At 35.6% G+C, this 23354-nt stretch overlaps 2 protein-coding genes and 2 long non-coding RNA genes across 7 annotated transcripts; 3 read left to right on the forward strand and 1 right to left on the reverse strand.

The window, feature by feature from the left end:
• Window positions 1-9204: 9204 nt before the first annotated feature.
• LOC140005325 (uncharacterized) lies at window positions 9205-12649 on the forward strand. Its single transcript, XR_011813142.1, has 2 exons — window positions 9205-11945; window positions 12291-12649. It is a non-coding gene; the product is annotated as an uncharacterized lncRNA (long non-coding RNA).
• A 2992-nt stretch (window positions 12650-15641) lies between these two features.
• Window positions 15642-23015, reverse strand: LOC113740321 (COBRA-like protein 2). Of its 3 annotated transcripts, none has more exons than XR_003460439.2 (7): window positions 22736-23015; window positions 20983-21062; window positions 20339-20798; window positions 19649-19808; window positions 19223-19500; window positions 16563-19131; window positions 15642-15970 (listed from the first exon to the last, which is right to left on the reverse strand). XR_003460439.2 is itself a non-coding variant. In XM_072046172.1 (7 exons), exons 1-6 carry the CDS (start codon window positions 22827-22829, stop codon window positions 19255-19257), a joined length of 924 nt encoding a protein of 307 aa, XP_071902273.1. In that variant the 5' UTR covers window positions 22830-23013; the 3' UTR covers window positions 18933-19131; window positions 19223-19254. The 3 variants fall into 3 exon arrangements, 2 of the variants coding, with proteins under 2 accessions (XP_027123712.1, XP_071902273.1); XM_072046172.1 differs by lacking the exon at window positions 15642-15970 and having other exon boundaries at window positions 18933-19131; window positions 19223-19313; window positions 19430-19500; window positions 22736-23013; XM_027267911.2 differs by having other exon boundaries at window positions 15642-19131.
• Window positions 15955-18268, forward strand: LOC113740320 (COBRA-like protein 4). 2 transcript variants are annotated; one of them, XM_027267908.2, is made up of 6 exons: window positions 15955-16096; window positions 16202-16281; window positions 16406-16862; window positions 16990-17137; window positions 17269-17546; window positions 17856-18268. In XM_027267908.2, the coding sequence occupies exons 1-6, from the start codon at window positions 15955-15957 to the stop codon at window positions 18140-18142; spliced, it is 1392 nt and encodes a 463-aa protein (XP_027123709.1). In that variant the 3' UTR covers window positions 18143-18268. The 2 variants fall into 2 exon arrangements, with proteins under 2 accessions (XP_027123709.1, XP_027123711.1); XM_027267910.2 differs by having other exon boundaries at window positions 17799-17925.
• Window positions 19628-20540, forward strand: LOC113740322 (uncharacterized). Its single transcript, XR_003460440.2, has 3 exons — window positions 19628-19753; window positions 20025-20103; window positions 20405-20540. It is a non-coding gene; the product is annotated as an uncharacterized lncRNA (long non-coding RNA).
• Window positions 23016-23354: the final 339 nt, after the last annotated feature.

Consider the following 23354-nt stretch of genomic DNA (forward strand, 5'->3'; position numbering starts at 1 on the left):
AGTTCCCAAAATGTTTCGTTTAGAGTTGAATGATTGATTAAGGGTTGCTTTTGAGTTCCTAGTAGTTGCTATATTTGGGAATTTGATGGGTCATTCCACTTTTCTTGGTAATTATGCATTATGTGGTTTCATTCGAGTTGCAATTGGGGGGATTTTGTTTATATTTATTAGTTAATTGGTACCTTGACCCTTTTATTGGTTTGAATCTAATATCTCATTTACTCGATTTCCATTGCAAGGAAGGTAACCTCTATTTCCTTGATTTTATTTCTCCTACGTGCTCCTACGTGTTATGTGTGAATATGCATGCTTTAATTCGTTTTTCATTTTATATCTAATTGCTTGTTTCGCTTGCTTTTATATCACTTTCTTTAATTAAGCAAGTTATTCGTGGGCATTTGAACCCCAATTTGTAATAGTTTAGTATTTCTTTTAATCATTTATTTATTTATTCCCCCTTTTAGTTTGTAGTAGGTTTCCCCCAAATGTAATAGTTAGGGTTTTATTTGCTTTATTTGCCTTGTGTGTTTTTGCATGCCTATGTGCTATGTGTTACTTGCTTTCCTAGGGTCTTGCATCTAGATATCATGCTTACGTGTTATGTGTTTATGTGGATTATGTGTTTATTTGCTTTATTATACTTTACATCATTTATTTGATTGTAATGAATGTGTGATGTCACCACACTAGTCCAATGCTAGTTGTGGTCTTTTTCCCGTCACCACACTAGTCCAATGCTAGTTGTGGCCCTTTTGTTCCGATTTTCCACTAGCCCAATGCTAGTAGGAATTCATAGACATGGGCTAGTCCAATGTTAGACCCTTAGGGACCTCCGACGCTAGATCATGTTTGCATGACTACATTACATTCTCATGCATATTTTTTTCACTTTTTAGGGTCTTTTATCATTTTTTGCATGACATCCCTCCTTATACGTATACCCCTTTTCCCGTATTTCCCTTTATATGTATATTCCTTACCCTTTCGTATGAAAACATGACATTAGACCTGCATTTCCATTTAAGAATTAGAATTAGTGTAGTGCATTTGCTTGATTAGATAGGGAGTAACCCCTTGGGTATGGGATATGGACGAGTTTGGCTCTTTAGCCTTAGCACGCTCGTATTCCCTCTATTAAAGGGAATATTGAAAGTCACGTGTATAAGTCCCCGCACCCATTATGATGCATTCCTCTAGGTCATACACATTTGTATATATTATTTTCTTCACTTTTTCTTTCTTTCGAGTCTCATGACTTGCATTGTTCGTGACTTCTTCGAAGAGTCTTCATTGGGCGTCACAATTAATGTGATTGGTACCAAGTAATCTATGGAGAGAAATTTTGACTCCCCGATACTCTCTTAGATCTAGGGTTTGCATTCATATAGTACATCCAAATGTGATAAATTTTTAGGTTAAAATAAGAAAATCTTTGACTAAATCGCGCAACTAACCTTGGCTAGGTTGAAAGGGTGCCTTGGATTCTTATCCTTGCCTTCCCTTTCTTCAAATGTGACTCGAGAATCTTTTTCTCTGATTTTCGTAGACTTGGAGTCGTTTAAAAAGGGTTTTCTACTTTTCCTTTAAAATTTATTTTTAGGTGACTTGGTACACCTTAACTCTATACCAAATGGCGACTCCAATTTTAATTCAAAAACCCTTTTTAAACTATTATTCTGGGTCAAATCGTCGCATTTTCAAGTCTCATTTAGACCCATGTTTTTATTTTTCTTTTAAATCAACAATTTATTTTCCAAACAAAAGCTATTTTTCTAATCTCGTCGTTTATTTATTTTTCTTTTTAAAAAATGGGGCGCGACATGTTTATTCTTTAAACATTGACGGAGAGTCAACGAGGTTGGATCAAGTACTGCAACGGGAATTTGGCTCTTGAGAGCCATCTGTATCTTTTCTATGTGAATTACTAAGCTTAACTATGGCATTTGTTCATCTCTTTATCCGTTGTTTCTCTTTGATTGATGAAAAGAGAAGTTCTATGATTCTTGACTGCTTGAACTTTTGGTACCTCATTGAGCGAAAGCTCACCCCCATTATCTTTGTTTTCCTTACAGGAAACAATATTTTGGGAACTATGATTTTTGAAGATAAGAGTTGAGCTAGTTATAGATGTACTTTTGTTTATGCTCCTCTATAACAGAAACCCTAATTGTATTTTGATCAAGTATCACCTTTTGGCTTGTAAAATTTTCAATGTATGTATATAAATGTTTAATCATGTCTCTTCAATGTATTTGATTGATATTGTACGTTCTCTGGGTTTATTTGAAGTTTACTTGTATCCGTTGGGGAATCGAGTGAGTATGGATCTTGAATGAGGAAAAAAGTTTTGGCAGGAAAGTTTCTCAAGGAATCCGGTCGTATATCTGGCCAAGATACTTGGCTGGATTAACAGGGCATTTGAAAAAAAAAAGTTGAAAGGTCACTGCCTTGAATCCGGCCGGATTGTGACGTGGCATCAGGAATCAGTTTTTTATCGTTCGTTTCTCGCAGTTCTTTCGCGCATTATGTAGGGTTTACGTGTGTTTTGACTTAGTAATCCTGGCGAGAGTTGAGCAGCCAATCTGCCGAACCCTTTTGGTTCGCCCTAGAGGAAGGTGGGGCTATCACACATTATGTGAGATAAATATAAAATTTCTCACAATGCATGATACGAGATACCCAACGGAAAGTTTTAATATTTTCTGAAAACTTGTTCCATATTTCATAAGTATGCAAATACAATAACGCACATTAAAGACAAACACATAATGGTATATCAAGGTTTCCATATACCTAAATTATGTCATGCATTTCTTTGATGACTTGAACCATAATATTATTCTCAAAATTATCCATATACCCAAATTCATGACTTTGGCCATTGAATCTTGTGACTTATTAATGAGGTACATGACTTTGGTCATGATATCTTGATTCGATCCATACAAGTTCTTAATTTGTTCTTTCATGTATGTGGAACAATATTACTTTATTATTCATACATTTATGTGGTCATGTAGGCCTCAATAAGTAATTAATCTAACAATCAGAATTTAAAAGCAATGTACCTGCAACAAAAGTTCCATTTCACTACTATGATTTTTGGGGCGGAGTTTTTAATGTGCCCCTGGGGATAATGACCTCTACTGCAATCAGAGTTATTGGAGATAGCTTGGGATCTTTTCTTGATGTAGGGGTAGATGAGGATTGTATTTGTTTGGAAAATTCATGAGAATTTGTGTTTCTCTGGACATTTATCAGCCACTGTGGCAGCTCATAATTGTTAGTCATGAAGGCATTGACGCTACTATATACTTTCAATATGAAAGACTCCCTAATTTCTACTACTACTACAGTAGTTTTGGACATGTTGAACAAGATTGTGAAATCCATCTTATATGGTCTGACATATCAAACATGGACGTGCAGTTTAGAGCATGGATGAAAACAACTGGTGCCAATTACTTCAGCAGCCTAGGGAGAAGAGAGTTCAAAACAGGAACAAGGAGCCTTGTCATGTTCAAAATTTGAATGGGATTTACTCTAATCCTCACTCCAAAAATCTCGCATCAAATGCTAATCAATCCCCTGAAACTTTTTTTTTTCTTTTTTAACAAAAAAGAGTCTTGTTGATCGTAAACGTAGAAATCAACTAAAATGCTTCTTTATTTTTTACCCCAAATCATCTTTTTCTTAAACACTAACAAGTACTTTGATTCACCCATTATATCTTTAATCCTGCAACAAAAACGCTCAAAGGATCAAGCAGCAAGATTCAATTTTACCTTTATCCAAGTAAAGCAAATCAGTAGATCATGTATGCCAATTTTACAATATATTTGATTCATGATCCGTCTGGTTATATCAAGAATTACTTGTACTGATTGGAACTTGTATGCAATAGGAAAAATATTGTACAATCCCAATCAACATCATTGTTCATATAAGTATCTATATATATTGTGAAGTTAATATAGTTAATAAACAAGTGTCTAATTGTTCAGGCATGAAGTTCCAGTAATACCGTAAAGTGTGCCTTTAGTAGTCAATAAGTGATTGAAGTAAACTTTTTCAGTGATAAACTTTATACTTAAAAGCTTTAATTTTTTACTAATGTCATTCGATATCTAAGTAGGTTTATTTGTATTTAATTACTTCGTAGATATTGAACAAATTGTTTACTTTTGCCTTTTTACTATTTTTTTGTACAAAATTCTTGTAATGAGTTAAAAATTAATTTTGTAAACAACAAAACAAAAATCTTAAAATTAACTACTAAAATTTTTTAAAATTGTAGATCATGGAGTGTGATGATTCCCTTGAAAGCAAGTTCCCACCTTGTCGTAAATTGGAATTTACGTAAAGAGAAAATAAAAAAAAGTTTTGAATTATCTGTTTTAATTGGTTTTGAGTAAACTTGTCAACTGATTATTATCGATTTGTTTGAGTATGAGTTATCAAAAAGTTAGAGAACTTGTCAACTGATTATTATCGGTTTGTTTGAGTTTGTGTTATCAAATGTAACAACCCTACCTTCCCCTAAGGTGAACTAAAGGATTCGGCGGACCGTCTGCCCAACTCTCCCCGGGACTCACTCATACACCTCAAGTAAAAATGAAAATAAGACCACCAGAACAAGTGTAACAATAATTCCAAACTTAAAACATATACTTATATACATTTCTATCTCAAAAGGGATACAACTCAAATATACAAAGGTTCACAATTCTCCATACATCCAACCCTTACCAAGCGCCAGGGTGAGAACCATTACAAAAATTCAAAAGAACTAGACTAGACTATTCTGTACAGATCTCTCGTCCTTGCTTGCATCTCTTGTTAAGGAAAACAAAACTAACGGAATGAGCTAAAAGCTCAGTGAGGTTCCAGACAGATAATCAACTTAAACAAGGACATTAATCATGTGATAATAAGTAATCCAGGAAGCATTTACAAAATGAAGCAATTATAACAAATTCATTAAAAGGATACAAGCTCACGTAGAGCCTTTTGTTCTTTTCTTCTCCTTTCATTTCCATATTCCTCCAAATATTTAAAATTTTATTTGTATTTGAAAACCTCCTTTCGTTCATTCATTTCATTTCTCCTCCTTCTGGACATTGGCCAGACTCCACCCGACAACGTGGTAATACTCGAGTATACCAAACTTTTACCCAGAGTCACCAAATCGCTTGACCGAATCCGCTTCTGACTGGAGTCGACCGGCAACGAAGGGCAAGGGGCCAGTTTAGCCAAAAGGCTTACATTCATGCACATATAACATTTAATCACTTAAACATTGAAAATTTCACATTTCATTTAGATCGAGTACGATAAAGTACACACTCGTCTAGCAAAATTCATTTTTAACAAACATTTATCATGTAATCAAATATCCACCACAACAAATCATATAGTTAATGGCAACATAACAAACAATGAACACTCACCTATTTACGCAAAATAATGTCCAAAGGAAACCTCCGAGTAACAACCTCAATCACCAAGGAACCCTAAGAGTAACCAAGAAAACACATTATGGTTCTACCATCAAAGATTTAGGTGAATCGAAGAAAATTCGAATAATGACTAGGAAAATGTATAAATATGAGTTTTAAAGTGAAAAGACTACATTTAGATCAAAGGAAATGAGTAACTAGGAGTTTCCCCAAACCAACCACAAAACTATACTAAAAAAAACAATTTTTAGAAATTTCCCTCGGAAAACAAATGAACAGGGTCACGTCACAATCCGACCGGATTCTCTGCCGGATTCAAGGCAGTGAGCAATCCCAATTTTTTTTCTTCTTCCCTTGTCAATCCGACCAGCTATCCGGCCAAGACTTGGCCGGATTACACGGCCGGATATGAAAAAGCATTTGTTTCAAATTTTCCAAAGCTTTTTCTTTGGCTCGAAACTAACACATATGCAAAGAAATAACGTATAATAAGTGTTTTGGGTAAAATCATACGAAAAGGAAGATAAACAAACCCTAAATTCACACCTAAAGCCTCGCTTGATAAAATTAAGTTTTACGACCGAGAAACCCTATACAACTCTTCTTTGTTTCGGAAAGAAAATGAGTAAACATTTGAAGTCCAAAACTTGACATTTGTATCTAAGTATCATGTTTAAAACGGTTGTCACATTCACCATACGAAAATGTACAAGTTCAAATGAAATCTAGCTCAAATAACACCATGAAAGTGGACCTAAGTATGTCCAAGCAAAGTAAGTCCAAAGCATCACAAAATCACATTTCCAAATATCACTTTTACTCACTCAAATTTCAAGAAAATAAATGGACAGCATTTCTCTTTAATTTCTTCACTTTCCAACCTACAATCAAACACCATATCTCATCCCAATTCAACCACAATTTCACATACAAATCATAGGCGATAAAATACACCTTTCGGTATAACAACCACAATTGAAGCTACACTTATCGGATTGAAACGAATCTTATGGCGTTTGGAAGCCAAGACATATACCTACATTCCCTATGAAGACCTCCAAAGCCAAATCATGCATTTTCATGGTCAAATATCGGAATCACAGAGAGGACAGAAACCTGTCCGTGAAACAAGGTTTGTGGGCAGTCAAGGGTATTTCGGTCATTTCATAAGCTACAGTACTACGATTGAGCTGAACTTTTACCAGTAGTTAGCTAACTCAAATACCAACAACTTTCATGTTTTGAGAAAGGGCAGATTCGGTCTCTCTCAAGAACGAATACACAGTGCAAAAACAGGGCAGATTTGAATCCCTAAAACTGAAATTTAACATAGCTCTAGCTCAACACATGAAATCTTCCACAAAACAACATCTATAACAACTATAAGACACTAATTAGCAATTAATTGAAGTAAAGAGGAAGTTCTTGGCAAGATACCTTGGAAACTCAAGAAAAATGGTAGCTTAGTATCTTTTCTCCCACAATCACTCCACCAACTCCTTTAAGTTTCTTAGTTGAGCACTTGTATGGTGTAGTTTCCAATTTACTTAGCAAGAACTCAAGATTTGAGTAAGTTTGGAAGCTAAAATTGAAGAACTCTCTCTTGTTTCTCTTCTCAAGTGGTTCGGCCAAGAAGCAAGAAAAATGAAGGAATTTTTGGTCAAAATTTGATTTTAGGAAAGTTAAATAAGTTTGGTCAAAAGTCCAACATCCAATGAGGTAATGACACTTGGCCTTTCTAGTGTTTAAAACTTATCTTCTTTCTTCCAATGGTTAATCCATCTAACTAACCTCTAATCATCTCCTAGCACCTTGTAAAATAATAACACTTAGCACAAAAATCACTTAATCACCAAAATTTTATCACACTAGCGGGTCCTACGTCTATAATACGTTTCAAATTTAACGTACACTAACTTATACTAGAAAATTGATTTATAACTGCACTTGCTTATAAAAATGCATAGAAACTTTAATATTTTAAAGACAAGTATAAAAATGTAGGCAAAAAGAAAATACTTGTTAGGAAATGTGAAAATTTTCGGGTTCTCACACTCTCTCCCCCTTAAGAAATTTCGTCCTCGAAATTTTTACCTTCAGATGACTCAGGAGCTTGTTGGTTGTCTAAGGCATATACCTTTGTCGGTACTTTTGTTTGATTCCCTCTTGTTGGTTGTTCATACAAGGATTAAATCTGGAAATCCAGGAAGCTTTAGCAGCGATTCAGGTTAATACCTTTACGGAAGCCCTTGAGAAAGCGCTATCTTCATACAAGTTCAAATGAAATCTAGCTCAAATAACACCATGAAAGTGGACCTAAGTATGTCCAAGCAAAGTAAGTCCAAAGCATCACAAAATCACATTTCCAAATATCACTTTTACTCACTCAAATTTCAAGAAAATAAATGGACAGCATTTCTCTTTAATTTCTTCACTTTCCAACCTACAATCAAACACCATATCTCATCCCAATTCAACCACAATTTCACATACAAATCATAGGCGATAAAATACACCTTTCGGTATAACAACCACAACTGAAGCTACACTTATCAGATTGAAACGAATTTTATGGCGTTTGGAAGCCAAGACATATACCTACATTCCCTATGAAGACCTCCAAAGCCAAATCATGCATTTTCATGGTCAAATATCGGAATCACAGAGAGGACAGAAACCTGTCCGTGAAACAAGGTTTGTGGGCAGTCAAGGGTATTTCGGTCACTTCACAAGCTACAGTACTCCGATTGAGCTGAAATTTTACCAGTAGCTAGCTAACTCAAATACCAACAACTTTCATGTTTTGAGCAAGGGTTGATTCGGTCTCTCTCAAGGACGAATACACAGTGCAAAAACAGGACAGATTTGAATTCCTAAAACTGAAATTTAACATAACTCTAGCTCAACCAGTGAAATCTTCCACAAAACAACATCTATAACAACTACAAGCCACTAATTAGCAATTAATTGAAGTAAAGAGGAAGTTCTTGGCAAAATACCTTGGAAACTCAAGAAAAATGGTAGTTTAGTATCTTTCCTCCCACAATCACTCCACTAACTCCTTTAAACATCCTAGTTGAGCACTTGTATGGTGTAGTTTCCAATTTAGTTGGCCAGGTCTCAAGATTTGAGTAAGTTTGGAAGCTGAAATTGAAGAACTCTCTCTTGTGTTCTCTCCTCAAGTGGTTTGGCCAAGTAGCAAGAAAAATGAAGGAATTTTTGGTCAAAGTTTGATTTTAGGAAAGTTAAATAAGTTTGGTCAAAAGTCCAACATCCAATGGGGTAGTGACACTTGGCCTTTCTAGTGTTTAAAGTTTATCTTCTTTCTTCCAATGTTTAATCCATCTAACTAACCTCTAATCATCTCCTAGAACATTGTAAAATAATAACACTTAGTACAAAAATCACTTAATCACCAAAATTTTATCGCACTAGCAGGTCCCACGTCCATAATGCGTTTCAAATTTAACATACACTAACTTATACTAAATAAATGATTTAAAACTGTATTTGGCTATAAAAATGTGTAGAAACTTTAATATTTTAAAGGCAAGTATAAAATGTAGGCAAAAATAAAATAATGCTTAGAAAATGTGAAAATTTTCGGATTCTCACGTCAAAAAGTTAGTATCGCATGGCAGCTGTACAAAGAAAGAACAGAAGGGATAGAGATTAATTTAAAGACAGAAGATTCAAAACTCGTCAAGATGATTCTTTGCTCATAATTTTTTGGAGATAACCATTCACTCGGCAACAAATCCGTAGCTGAATATTTTACATATCCAACCAAATGGTCCAAATCATGATCTGCTCAGTCTCAAAATTCTAAAAGCCTATCCCACAGCGCTACATGTACCCATGTCAGTAGATACCAAACGTGATGCATTATCTACCCAATCCCAATTATATACGCAATTACAAGCCCAATAACAAAACCCAACCATAAACCCGACCACAATCACACATCCAATCCCATGACCAACCACTGACCCAATCAAAAACTCCGCCTCAGGGTCTCAGACCACAGTGAAAATTAAAACATCAACACAAGCACAAGCCGAATCAAAATCGCGATCAATATCCCGTGCAAGTAACCTTCCTCAAACTCGAGGACAAAACAAATCACCAACCCAAACTCAACCTCAATCAGCATCCCAATCTGAAAACTCACCGCATGCTCTGCATCAGGATAGACTCGAACTTCCCTGTTCTAGTTCCCCTTGATGTTGATATTGCTAAGCGCAGGACTTGGAAATGAAAACCAGTGGCCGCATCCCAAAAGACTGCTGCTTCATCAAAGTTTCCCAAAGGCGAACGTAAAAAGGCAGAACCCAAACTTTGATAACTCTGGCATCGCCACTTTAACTATCACCAAGAGGCACAAGCTTATTGAGGATGATGACACAATTGTTGCCGCCTCCAATGGTGGTGTAGGGTTGACCCGGGAGCATATGGATTTGGAAACTAATCAGGAACAAATGGTGGAGACTAAACCAAATCAGTCCCATCGAGACCAATGAATATCTTAGCTTGGAACTGCCATGGGCTTGGGAACCTACGGACAGTTTGCGAGGTCTGTGAGTTAGTCTGGAGAAAAGCTCCCAAAATTTTATTCCTTTCAGAAACTAAATGTTCCAGTAAGCTTATTGATAAACTCAAGTATGATCTCAATTTTTTGGTCTCCCTGTTGATGCGTGTGGCCTCTCTGAAGGCTTAGGTTTTTTATGGATAAAAGTTTGATTGTCTCTATCCTTGGATATTCCCAATGCAGCCCTAGCAAGGCCTTCGACCATATTGAATGGATCTTTCTGGTTGAAGTGGTGAAAAAATTAGGATTCCATGAGAATTTTATTTCTCTAATTTATAAATGCATTTCCTCTGTATCTTTTTCGTTCATGTTAAATGGTTCTCAACTTGGCTTCGTTGCTCCTCAAAAGGGTCTAAAACAGGGCGATCCCTTGTCCCCTACTTATTTCTAATTTGCAGCGAGGCTTTTTCTTATCTTCCTCGGGACTCATTTAGATGTGGCAAGCTGAAAGGTATTGCGGTGGCAGAGCAAGCTCCTAGCATTTCTCACTTGCTGTTTGTCAATGATACTCTACTTTTTGGGAAAGATGCGAGAGAAAAGGCAGAGAATTTCCTTGGAATTATTGAACTGTATGAAAGGTTTTCTGCCCAATGTATGAATCTTGATAAATCAGCTATTATCTTTAGCCCAAACATGCCTATCGATACTAGACTGATTAGCTGCACATGCTGGTGGTACATTCTTGCGATAAATATTTTAGGGCTTCCATCTGTAGTAGGCAGATCAAAATCAAACACCGAAGTTTTTGCATCTATCAAGGATAGGGTGTGGCAAAGAATTCAAGGATGGCATGAGAAGCAGCTCCCGCGGACAGGAAAAGCAATCCTTCTCAAGGCTGTTATCCAGGCAATCCCAACTTATGCCATGTTGTGTTTTCAACTTCTCCATTCTATCTTATGCGACATTCAATCAATGTTTCCTAACTTTTGGTGGGGTGACGGATCATAAAAGAAAAGAATGCATTGGATTAATTGGGACAGTATGTGTTCATCAAAGGAGAGGAGTTGGCTTTCCGTATCCTAAAAGCCTTCAATTACACAATGCTTTGCTAAGCAAGCTTGGCGGATCCTTCCTAAAGCTTTCTCTTTACTGCATAAAGTTTTGAAGGCAAAATACAACCCAGATTCAGATTCTTTTCAGGCACAGCTAGGACCCAGGCCATCTCTAACTTGGAGAAGCATTCTTGAAGGTAGGAGAGTGCTGCATATTGACTAGCGGATAAGGGTGGGAAGAAGAAAACTATCAGAATTTTGGAGGATCCTTGGCTACCACGGCCTACAACTTTTCGAATCTGCTCACCACCTAATATCATCTCACCTGATGCTTGTGTCAGTGACTTGATTGATAATTCTACTTATTGCTAGAATTCTGGTTTGATTGAGAAGTTTTTTGGAAGGAGGGGGCTTACTTGATTAAAGGAATTCAGCTCTCTAGGTTACAAATAAAGGATAGATGGATTTGGCACTACATACGCAACAGCAAATTTACTGTCAATGGTGCATACCATACTATTATGATGGGGACTTCCTACAACTTAATCAACTTGATCACGTTTCTTCAAGTTTAAATCATGATAAAATCTAGACGAGGCTCTGGTCTCTGAATATCCCCAGCAAAGTAAAGCATCTTATATGGCGAATTTGTCACAGCTCTCTTCCATCTGCTGACAATTTTTTGACATGGTTTGTAAGTAGACAACAGCTGGAAATCTCATGCACATGTTTCTATTCAAGTTTAGGCTTTATCTTTCCTTGCGCAGAAAGTCCAGAATTATCCTCACTCCGCAATTGATCTTTGGGTAAAAGAGATAGTTTGTTCAATAGTCAAAGAGGACTGCGAATTATTTGCAGTCCTAACTTATGACATATACAACACTTGGAATGCCAAACTGTTTGATGGTAAGGAGGGTGATCCCATGTCCTTGGTCAGTTTTACTTCTGGAATGTTATTTTCTTTTAACAAGGCCAATTCCCAACCTTCAACTGAACCTGTTCGGCGAGCATGTCAACGATGGATGACCCCCAAGGAGAACATATACAAGGTCAACTTTGATGCTGCCATTGCAGAGCAAGAAGGTACCCATGGTATCGGGCTTGTGATTCAGAACCACAAAGGAGAATTCATCGCTTGACTGGCAAAGAAATTCCAAGAAACTGTTTCTGCTGAAATTGCTGAAACTGTAGCTGCTCGGGGAGCTTTTCTATTTGTGAAGGCATTACTTATTCCATCTTTTTCCATTGCAGGTGATGCATATTCAATTATCCAGAAAATGCTGAATAGAGAAGATGATTCCTCTGTCATAGGCCCTATCGTCAATGATGTGCGTGATAATTTGAATAGCTTTAAGTAATGTATCTTTGAGATGGGCGCCAAGGGAATTAAACAAAGTTACACATGTCTTGCCATTCATACTAAGTCTAGCAACTCGGTTGAATATCAATCAAATAGTGCTGGACGATTTTCAACAAGTGTTGTATCGTCAATAATTTAAATAGCTTAAATTGTGTATCCATCAATAATTTGAATAGCTTAAGTAATGTATATTTGAGATGGGTGCGAGGGAATTAAATAAAGTTAAACATGCTTTAACATTTGATGCTAAGTCCAGTAGTTCAATTGAATCACTTTGTAACTCATCACTTGATTTTGTCGAACAAATAGTGTTGAACAATTTCCATTAAGTTTTATAAATAAAAGTTCTTCTTTTTCATCAGAAAAAAAAAAACATTATACAACTAGAAAATATGATCTATTGGTTTACTTTATTTGGATGAGCAAGAAATTATTGATTACTGCTTATTGATCCTTCGAGCGTGTTTATTATAAGATTAAAGATATAATGATTGAATCAAAAGACTTGTTAGGGTTTAGCTAAAAAATGAAAAAGAGTTCTAGTTGATTATCCATGTTTATGACCATCGACATTCTTTTTTGTTAGAAAGAAAATAAAAACAAAAAAAAAAAGATTTGACTTAGTTGACTTTCTTGTTAATATATCGGTTTGGTTGTGAAGCCAATTGGACTTATCAACATATAACGGAGACTATTTCCGGACAGAAAATTCGCAGAGAAGGGGCAAAGGTGCTAATTTCAGCACAAGCGGTAAATATCGCCCTTAAATTGGGCCCTCAAAGTTGCGATTTATGCTGATTGATTCATAATCTAGATTAGGAGCAAGGTCAATGATTGGTTGAGTGAATTGACCGTGATATAAAGTACTCCTGCCAACAACATAACGCATGAACAATCGAAAGAAAATGCACTTTCTATTTGGGGTAATTTCAAAAACATCTAAGGCTGTTGTTAATTTTACCTAGTACCCTTTTAATTTCAAATGTTATACTTGTCTCCCTTCATAACTCAAAATGATTATAATAACCTTTCCAACAGAATAATACTCATCCTATGCAAAAAAAAAAAAAAAAAAAAAAAAAAAAAGTAAAATAGTCAAATGACTAACCAGATATGAAAAATAGCTAACGAGCATTTCATCCCCCACTAAATAGCCATATCTTCACCACTTTGACCACCCATCTTTTTTCTATTCAAATTTGTCATCCTTCTCCAAAATCCCAATTTTCATATCTCACAAATTTTGGCGTTCATCATGCCCCTTAATCAACCCATATTTCACTCTTCTCAATTATTCTCGTTTTTTCTCCTACCAAGTTCAGTAAACAATTAAAATTCAAAAATATAATATCAAATTAGATTAAAGGAGTACCGAGGAAGTGATTAAAGCCGTAGGCAAGGCAAAAAGTTTGAGACTAGATGAAAAAACATGATTATATTCATTAAATAATTTGATTTAAAACCAAAAGAAAAAAAAACTCCTCAAGGTCAACAAGATATGTTAGTATGAATTCTTCCCACATTAGCCAAATCCAAAACTACCATTCAGGGAGTTATGTGTAATTTTTGAAATATGGAAAATGCTAGCATATTTGACATAGAAGACCCAACAAATCAATGATAATGTGTCGAAAATAGTCAAAATTGCTAAAGTATTGTAACAAAATAAAATAATACATTATTATTAATTTACACTATCTTTTATTTCGTTAATTTTGCTAACAATATTAGTAATTGAAGCCTTTTAAATCAATGATAATGTATTTCAATTAAAATTAGAACAAAACGATACATTGTTATTAATTTTTAGGGTAAAAAACAAAAAAAACCCTTGCGGTAAACCTAATACACAGAAAAGTCCCTTATGGTTTCAAAATATACAATACAATACCTCATGCTTTGAACTAAATTGTAAAGGTGACGGAATCCGTTAAACTTAACGGAAATGACTTATTGGAATCTAAAAAAAAAAATTTATACGTAAATTTTATCAAATATACCTATTCTATCCCTTGACCCTCAATTCTCTCTATTTAGAGAATAAAACAAATGATTTTTTTGAACTGTCTTTTGCTTAATTAAATCAGGGCATTTTTGTCATCTCGTCCATTTCCGTTAAGTTTAACGGATTCCGTCACCTTTACAATTTAGTTCAAAATATGAGGGATCGTGTTGTATATTTTGAAATCATGCAGGACTTTTCTATGTATTAGGTTTACCACACGGGGGGGTTTTTTTTTTTACCATAATTTTTATCACTCTTTATCTCATTAATTTTGAGAACGTAATCATTGGTTAGACTTAAATTGAACAAACTTAAGAATTTAGGGTGCAAAATGTTCAAAATTAAGAGCTTAGGATGCAAAGTATTTAAAATTAAAATTTAAAATGTAAAGCAAAAAAGTAATATAAGATCAATGGTGCAAAGTCAAAATTAGCCCAAATTTGTACATTTATTTGTTTAGCCAATTGTGTGCATCAAACTGTCTGAGCCCGCATGCATGCGTAGGATGAGGGGCACGAGCGGTCATCAGAAGGACCGCTTCTGAGCTGTTCATGGCCAAGATTTGACCTCAAAAAATTGTACGGTCCAGATCACTTCTTATATCTCGTTTTTAACAACGTATGTGGGACCACAAAAATTTATACTAAAGTTACACGTTATGCAAATAAAATTACGCCGTATACAAACAAAGTTACGCGGTGTGCAAAATGTACAAAACCGTTAGGAACAGTTGCACTTGCAACCGTTCCTGCCCGTGGTCGCGTACGTGGCTCCGATTCTTGCCATCTGTCTTGTCACCGCTCTTTTTCCCACAAATAATAAATAAAACACACACATACAAAAAAAAAAAAAAAAAAAAACTTCTAACATGCTCAAAAAAGATTGCCGAATGCGGTAAAGAGTATGCAAGAGTAAGTAAAATAGGCTTCTTGGATTAGAATAGGAGTAAAATAGATGTTACTAGTGAACCACAAAAAAATATGCTGAATATGATAAAGAGTGTGCAAGACATATTCCTGAAAGCTTTTGTGACAATAAGATATGATTACTTGTACTTAAAAACTTATTCAAACATTGTGAAACACTCCACAAATCAGAACAAAATTTCGCATTTTGGTACTTACCCGACTTATTGTATAAAATCGTTATGATGGTTATGTTTTACCTTTGGGGATCATAATGAGTGCATTAAGAACCAAATGGGAAAGCAAAAATGAAGTGTGTTTGCTTAAGGATCTCTAGATATAAGATAAACAGTCTATTTCAAATGAGAATCAGCAGATATCATTGCACCAAAACAGCAACTCTTCAGCTGTTGAGGTCAAATGTCTTATGTCTCACACCTGTTTCAACTTTCTAATATCTGCAACAAATCAGAAATAAATAAGATAAAACTATAGCATGAAGTACCCAAGAGAACAAATTTCAGGTGTTCCATCAACAAACATTCTGCATTTGCATGCTGTTGCAACTCGTGTTTCCCTTATAATAGACGAGCTTCTTTTACTTGTTCGTATTGGATTCCTGAAATCCTTTGAAAACATTAGGCAATGGGATTCACAACATCTGCCAACAAAAGAGAGGGAACTCCTGTTAAAGCTAACGATCTCCAACTGCTTCAATGCTTCTCAATTCTGAAAATTAAGCTCCAATTATGGGCTATCCTGTTACTAATGGCCTTGTCTCAATCAGGTGATGCTTATATACATTTTACAGCATTTTAATGAATTTGCCTATTCATTTGTTTTGCCTTCTATTAATTCATTCTAAATTCTCTTGCACAATTGCATTCGAAAGAGGCATTTGATCCACTGGATCCATTTGGAAATATTACAATCAAGTGGGATGTAGTATCATGGACAGCAGATGGATATGTGGTAAGTGAGCTCCTGAGCCTAATATGGCCTTTCTTCCTAGAAACTAAATGATAGAACTATAGAACAAGCTTTTCAGCCCCCAGACTTGCAATAATATGATCATGTAATAAATCAATGCATTCAGGCCTCGGTAATTATGAACAACTATCAAATGTATCGGCACATCAATACTCCTGGTTGGACCTTGGGTTGGAACTGGGCAAAGAAAGAAGTGATTTGGTCCATCGTTGGGGCACAGGCAACTGAGCAAGGTGATTGTTCAAAGTTCAAAGGAAACGTACCTCATTGTTGCAAGAAGAATCCCATAATTGTGGACTTGCTTCCTGGAGTCCCTTACAACCAGCAGTATGCCAATTGCTGCAAGGGCGGTGTGGTGGCATCCTGGGGCCAGGATCCTTCAGCGGCAGTCTCTGCCTTTCAGGTAAGTGTTGGTGTTGCTGGGACTTCCAATAAAACCTTAAAGCTTCCCAAGGACTTCGTGCTTATGGGCCCGGGACCAGGGTACACTTGTGGCCCTGCAGAGGTCGTTCCATCGACAGTTTTTTTCACACCAGATCACAGGAGAAAGACACAAGCATTGAGTAAGTTTTCTTTGAAGCTGAATCTACCAACCAAATCTTTGTCACCAGATGTTTCAATTAAGCTAGACATATATATATTAACATAAAAAAGAATCTCCAGTTATACTGCTTTAACATTTGAATGCAGTGACTTGGACTGTCACATGCACCTATTCCCAGATTCTGTCATCAAAGTACCCAAGCTGTTGCGTATCCTTCTCATCTTTCTACAATGAAACCATGACTCCTTGCCCATCTTGTGCTTGTGGTTGTCATAACAAAAGAGATTGTATCATGTAAGTCATGCTTACCTGTTGCGATTCCCAGTTCAGCGCCTTGACATCCTTGTAGGTTACAAGTTCAAGGTTGCCACTTTTCCAGCGAAACATTACCAAAAGAGTCTGTTAATTCTTTTTTCTAATTGCAGGAGTGACTCGAAGAGACTGAACACATTGGGAATAAATACTCCAAAAAAGGACAATACACCGCTACTACAGTGCACTCACCATATGTGCCCAATACGTGTTCATTGGCATGTGAAGATCAACTACAGGGACTATTGGCGTGTTAAGATTGCTGTTACTAATTTCAATTACAGAATGAACTACACACAATGGACACTTGTTGCACAACATCCCAACCTCAGCAACGTCACGCAAGTTTTCAGCTTTGATTACAAGCCTCTTGTTCCATATCAAGCTATAAGTAAGTTGAATCAATACAAAGCAAAGAATATTTGAAAATCTTCCGACACTTTTGGAAAGAAAGAATGATTGACATATTACTGATGGCAGATCAGAAAATTTATGAAGATACAGGATGACTGACATATCACTGCTGACAGATCACTCAACTAAAACCAAATAAAAGATAAGCTTAAAACAAAGCAAGTAAAGAAACAAAATAAAAAAAGAAGAAGCGAGTAAACTCAAAATATTTGTCATCCTTAATGTGCAGATGATGCCACCATGTTTTACGGCATAAATCAAAATATTTGTCATCCTTGATGCGCAGATGATACCGCCATGTTTTATGGCATGAAATTCTACAATGACCTCTTGATGGAAGCTGGGCCACTTGGAAATGTTCAGTCTGAGGTACTCTTAAGGAAGGATAAGACTACCTTTACTCTCAAGCAGGGATGGGGATTTCCGAGGAAGATCTATTTCAATGGAGATGAATGCAAGCTCCCACCTCCGGATTCATACCCCTTTCTACCCAACTCTGCCCATGAAATCCCATCATTCTATTCAACCATGGTAGCTATCATCCTCTCCTTACTAATCAACATAATGATGTAGTCTGGAATTTTGGCACAATGAATGGAGAGATACTGATGCAAGACTACTCCAAAATGATAATTTCAAGTACTTTTGTGCATATGATTTTCCCAACAATTGACAAAGATGCAAGTTTGAATTTGAGAATGTGGATGAGTCAACTGATGCAAAATCAAACATTCTGTTGTCATGCATTTACGTTTTCATATATTGTTAAACTAAGGAAAGAGATGCTACAGTTGCACTAAAGAAACCTTAATTCCTGAGGTCCTTCTACAAAGATTTTTATCCAAAAAACTAGCACAAACCATGTGAACAAAGTGCAATCAAGGGTCCAGTACTTTCGATTATGGAATAGCAAAAGAAACTCTAATTAAAGTTATCTAAATAATTTAGTGGAGATTTTAGCCAGATAGAATCCTAAATGTGCAGAATGCAGACATACTATATTTTGGGTAATTGCAATGTAATGTACAATTGCACTAGAATTAGTATCAGATAAAAGACACAAATATAATTGCACCCCTGTTGATTAATGAACACGGAGATTCTGTATACCTTGCTGCTCAACCGGGCTACCCTTATCACATGAAGTTGCAAACTAAAGCTTCACTTTTGGATATGCTTTGACAGGATTTAAAACAGAGCTCGAGTTCCATTTCTGAAGGAAATTCTGTACCTAAAGCCCTTTTTTATTCATTTCTTTCAGCCAACTTTCTAGACATAGCCCAATACAATCACCAAAGACACCAGTATCATTGTTAAGAGACAATGTAGAGATGTAACTCTAGGGACACTAGCATTTGGCAGATTTGGGTATAAATCTGGAGGTGGCATAACACAATTGTCACCATTGAAGTAAATTCTTTGGGGGAAACCCCAACCTTTTTCAAAGCTGAATGTTGATTTGTCCTTCCAGAATATAAGTTCTGATTGAATGTTTCCAGAAGGACCGGCATGCATGAGCAAATCATTGTAGAATTTAGTTCCCCAGAACATTGCAGTGTCATCTGCAAAATGATCAGTTCCACAGTCATGAATGTCAATACAAATTTCGAGAGTTATATTCCAAACACGTGATAGATAGGAGACAAAACCTACTTATGGAAGCATAAGGTGTCAACGGTTGATAATTAAAGCTGAAAGTCCGGGTAAGATGCTCGAAGTTTGGATGCTGAACAACAAGATTCCACTGAGAATAATTCATTCTATAATTAAAATTTGTGACCGTGACCTTGACTCGCCAGTACTCTTTGTAGTTAACTTTAATGTGCCAATGTACTCGGATAGGACACATATGGCGCGTACATTGAACCAATGGTGTATGACTATTTTTGCCTGATCTTGAAAGAGCAGAAGGTACATTTGGAGATTCGGACCTGTAAGATGGTATCAGACAAGTGAAAGTTGCCGGTAAGACCAGTCTCAATGTTGATACCAAGGTATCATGCCATCAGTGAAAGCTTATACTACTCAAACTATATACAATGCTAAATGACAAATTCACATTGAAAAGTGATATCTTACTCTACACAGATCCCTGGTTGGGTAATGCTGTTTTGGCAGCCACAAGCGCAAGTTGGACAGCTCACAATGGATTTGCTATAAAAGGATGAGAGTGAGACACAACAGGTAGGTGTCTTCTGGGCCAAAAATTGTGAATACATGCAGGTAATGTTCCATGTCACTGTGTATGAGAACACGAATATTGTATTAATGTTGCCAATCTTTTCAAGTGAGACCACATCTTTCACTAAATCAGAGCAATTTATTGTATATAACAGCATTTCCAAAATTCTTTAAAATGAACTTAAACAAATTGAAATCAACAGAATTATTGGAGTAAGGTACAGTAGTTGGTATTGGAAGCTATACTCCCCCAATTATGCAAAAACTATTGCAGGGTAAGTCTGGTGATGCAGATATTGGTGCATAAAACCAACAACAATGACAAGGAAAAGTATCAAAGAAGGATAAGAAGGGTAGGTAGCTCTAACATGAGTATCTATTCATCAGTCACATTTGACCCTTCTCTCTAATACCATTTCCAATGAATTTTAAAAAGAAAGCTACAAGTCGCTGTGATCCAAAATGATACACAAACTGAAATTAGAAAAGCATATGAAAAGATAAGCACAGGTGAACCCCATCATGCTGGGGAGAAAATAAACGGATGCTTTTTAAATTACTAGAAGAAGGCATGAGCAAATTACTTACTCAAAGCTTGGGTAACCCTTCTCTTGTCGTCTGAAACAAATTTGCTTGGGTTTACTGTCCTAGCAGGCCCACAGGTATATCCAGGCCCCGGTGTATTCAGTGTGAAGTTTTGTGGTGCTCTGGCAGTTGTATTGTTAGTTCCCGCTTGACTAACCGTAAGTTGGAAAGAACTCACAGCATTTGCCGGATCTTGGACCCAAGAGCTTATAACTCCACCCCTGCAGCAATTTGCAACCTGCTGATTGTAAGGAGTTCCTGGCATCAAATCAACAATTGTCGGCTTTCTGTTGCAACAATGAGGGATGATGGTTCCTTTGAATCTTGAACAATCTCCTTGCTCTGTTGCCTGACCCCCCATCATATTCCAGATTACTTCTTTTTTGGCCCATGTCCAACCCAATTGCCAACCCGGGGATTCAATATGTCGGTATTTGTAGAAATTAAAGATTGTAACAACAGCCTGTTAGTGCCAATGGCGTGGATGTTAAAGACATGAATCATGAGCAAATAAAGCACAAAAAAATGCATATTATATTCATACAAATCTCGCATACAAGGTTAAGCCATTAATTACTAGATTTTGATATCAGGATTCAATATTCTGCAAAAAGAGGTAGTGAGTAATTAATTAGTTGTAAACTTACAACATATCCATCAGCATTCCAGGTCTTAATATCCCATTTGATGGTAATATTGCCAGTGGGATCAAAAGCATCATAGCCGTCTGCAAGAACAAGCAGCAAGCAGAATCTCTTATAAATGGTTATTTCTCACAATGTCGAAGAAATGGACTCTTTAGGCGTTGTAAAATTCAGAAGTTTCAGCTAAAATTATCAAGTAGTTACAGTACTTGACTCAGGTTTCTGCAACTTGGACCCAATAGTGCAATTGACTGACACAAACAGTGCAATGTAACAAGGCATGAGCCATCAGGCTTTACATTTTAGAACAAAGAAAAAAGAATAACGTTGTATCAAATATTGATGAGTTGATGACATTTGAACAAAATATGCAATCAGAACTTAAAGCAATTAGTTGCCCAAACTTCACTCCTAGACTCTAGTATCATATGACAGTTCAAAAACTTAAAGCAATTAATTTATTCGTGATCGTTATTAATCTAGACTGGACAAGGATGTTGGTCCTATAGATTATCAATTTAATAGCTGATTGATGTTGATATCTTTTTGATGCATCTTAATCCAAGCGTTATCATTGGTCATTTTGTTCTAATGTAATCACATGAATACATAAACAAATAAATAGCAAATCTTCTGAACGAACAAATCAATAATTATCATTTTTGCCAATTGAGTGATTACTTACCACTAGTACTATCAAAGGTTGACAACTAATTAACTAAACTAACAGAATCCAAAACTATGAGGAAATGTCCTTGCTTACGAAACATACCACTGCATTTACTACAAAATACACAGAGAAAACTATTTACAAAAGGAGGAGTTTATGACGTAAAGCTTATCCAGCAAAATAATTTTTTTAAAAAAAAAAAAAGAAAAAAGGAATACCATGATCCCTATGAAAAAAAATTAATGAGAAAACAAATGAAGAATGAAGAAAAAGACAGAGAATCCTTGTTAACTCTTAAGCGGGCCAATATCTCAGAGCGGTGAACTGTAATGATATAAACGTGCCCACCCCAAGAAAACGGGTTGCCCACCCGGGTTCATGTCTATCCATGCATTAAAAATTTGCTTTCTCTTCAAACAAAAAAGAAAAGAAGAGTAATTAACTATTTATTATTAACAAGAAACCCAAAAAAGAAAAATGAGTATAGACCGTTTCTTTTTACCATAAGTGATAATAAAATTTAATGCGCTTTTAACTGGTGGAGTAATAAAAAGCAACGTTTTTAATTAATAAATGAAGAAAAAGTAGATGGAGTCTATCAAGAAAAGACGAATTAAGAAGACATATAAATCAGTTTTGAATTCAGAATCATAGCTCTCTTTCATCGTTAAAACATAAAATTTCTTCAATAGTTTATACAATTATAGGAGAAAAAAGGAAAAAAATAAGTTTTGGAGTTGAGGAGGAAGGGAAGTGAAAATCAGAAATGTTGAAAGAAAAATGAGTATAGACCGTTTCTTTTTACCATAAGTGATAATAAAATTTAATGCCCTTTAAACTGGTGGAGTAATAAAAGGCAACGTTTTTAATTAACAAATGAAAGAAAAAGTAAATGGAGTCTATCAAGAAAAGACGAATTAAGAAGACATATAAATCAGTTTTGAATTCAGAATCATAGCTCTCTTTCATTGTTAAAACATAAATTTTCTTCAATAGTTTATACAATTATAGGAGAAAAAAGGAAAGAAAATAAGTTTTGGAGTTGAGGAGGAAGGGAAGTGAAAATCAGAAATATTGAGCACTGACCTGTAGAGATAAAGCTGAAAGACGCATGCAGCAAGAACAACAGGAGCAAGATTCTGGTAAAACTGCTAAATAGGTTTGCCAAAAACAAGTCCATTTTCTCTTGCGACCAGCTACGAGGTTGAAATTTTTTGAGATTGTAGTGTTTTGTTCCAACAACTCGCTTTTATGGTGTTTTGAGAAAAGGGTGTCGGTCCTTAATGTTTCATTTTTGACGAAATCCAAGATTACGTGTAAAGAATAGGCGTACTTTGTGAGTAGGGGTGCAAACCAACGGACTCGAATTGAATTTTAGCGAATCGAATCTTAATTTAATTTTATGAAATTTGAACTCGAGTTCGACGAATTCAAAATGTAAAGATCGAGCTCGAGGAAAAAAAATTAATTATTATTTTATTTTTAAAAAATAAAAAAATAATTATTTTATTTTTAAAAAATAAATAAAATAATATTTTTCTTAACAAATAATAAAATATTAGAGATTTATATATAATTTTACTATTAAAAAAATAAATATATATAATCTAACTTGCGAGCTTACTATTAATATATATATATATATATATATATATATATATATATATAATCGAGCTCGCGAGTTTTAAGCTCGAGTTCGATTTAA

This window comes from Coffea arabica, chromosome 4c, assembly GCF_036785885.1.
Source record: "Coffea arabica cultivar ET-39 chromosome 4c, Coffea Arabica ET-39 HiFi, whole genome shotgun sequence".
In the NCBI taxonomy this organism is placed as follows: Eukaryota; Viridiplantae; Streptophyta; class Magnoliopsida; order Gentianales; family Rubiaceae; genus Coffea; species Coffea arabica.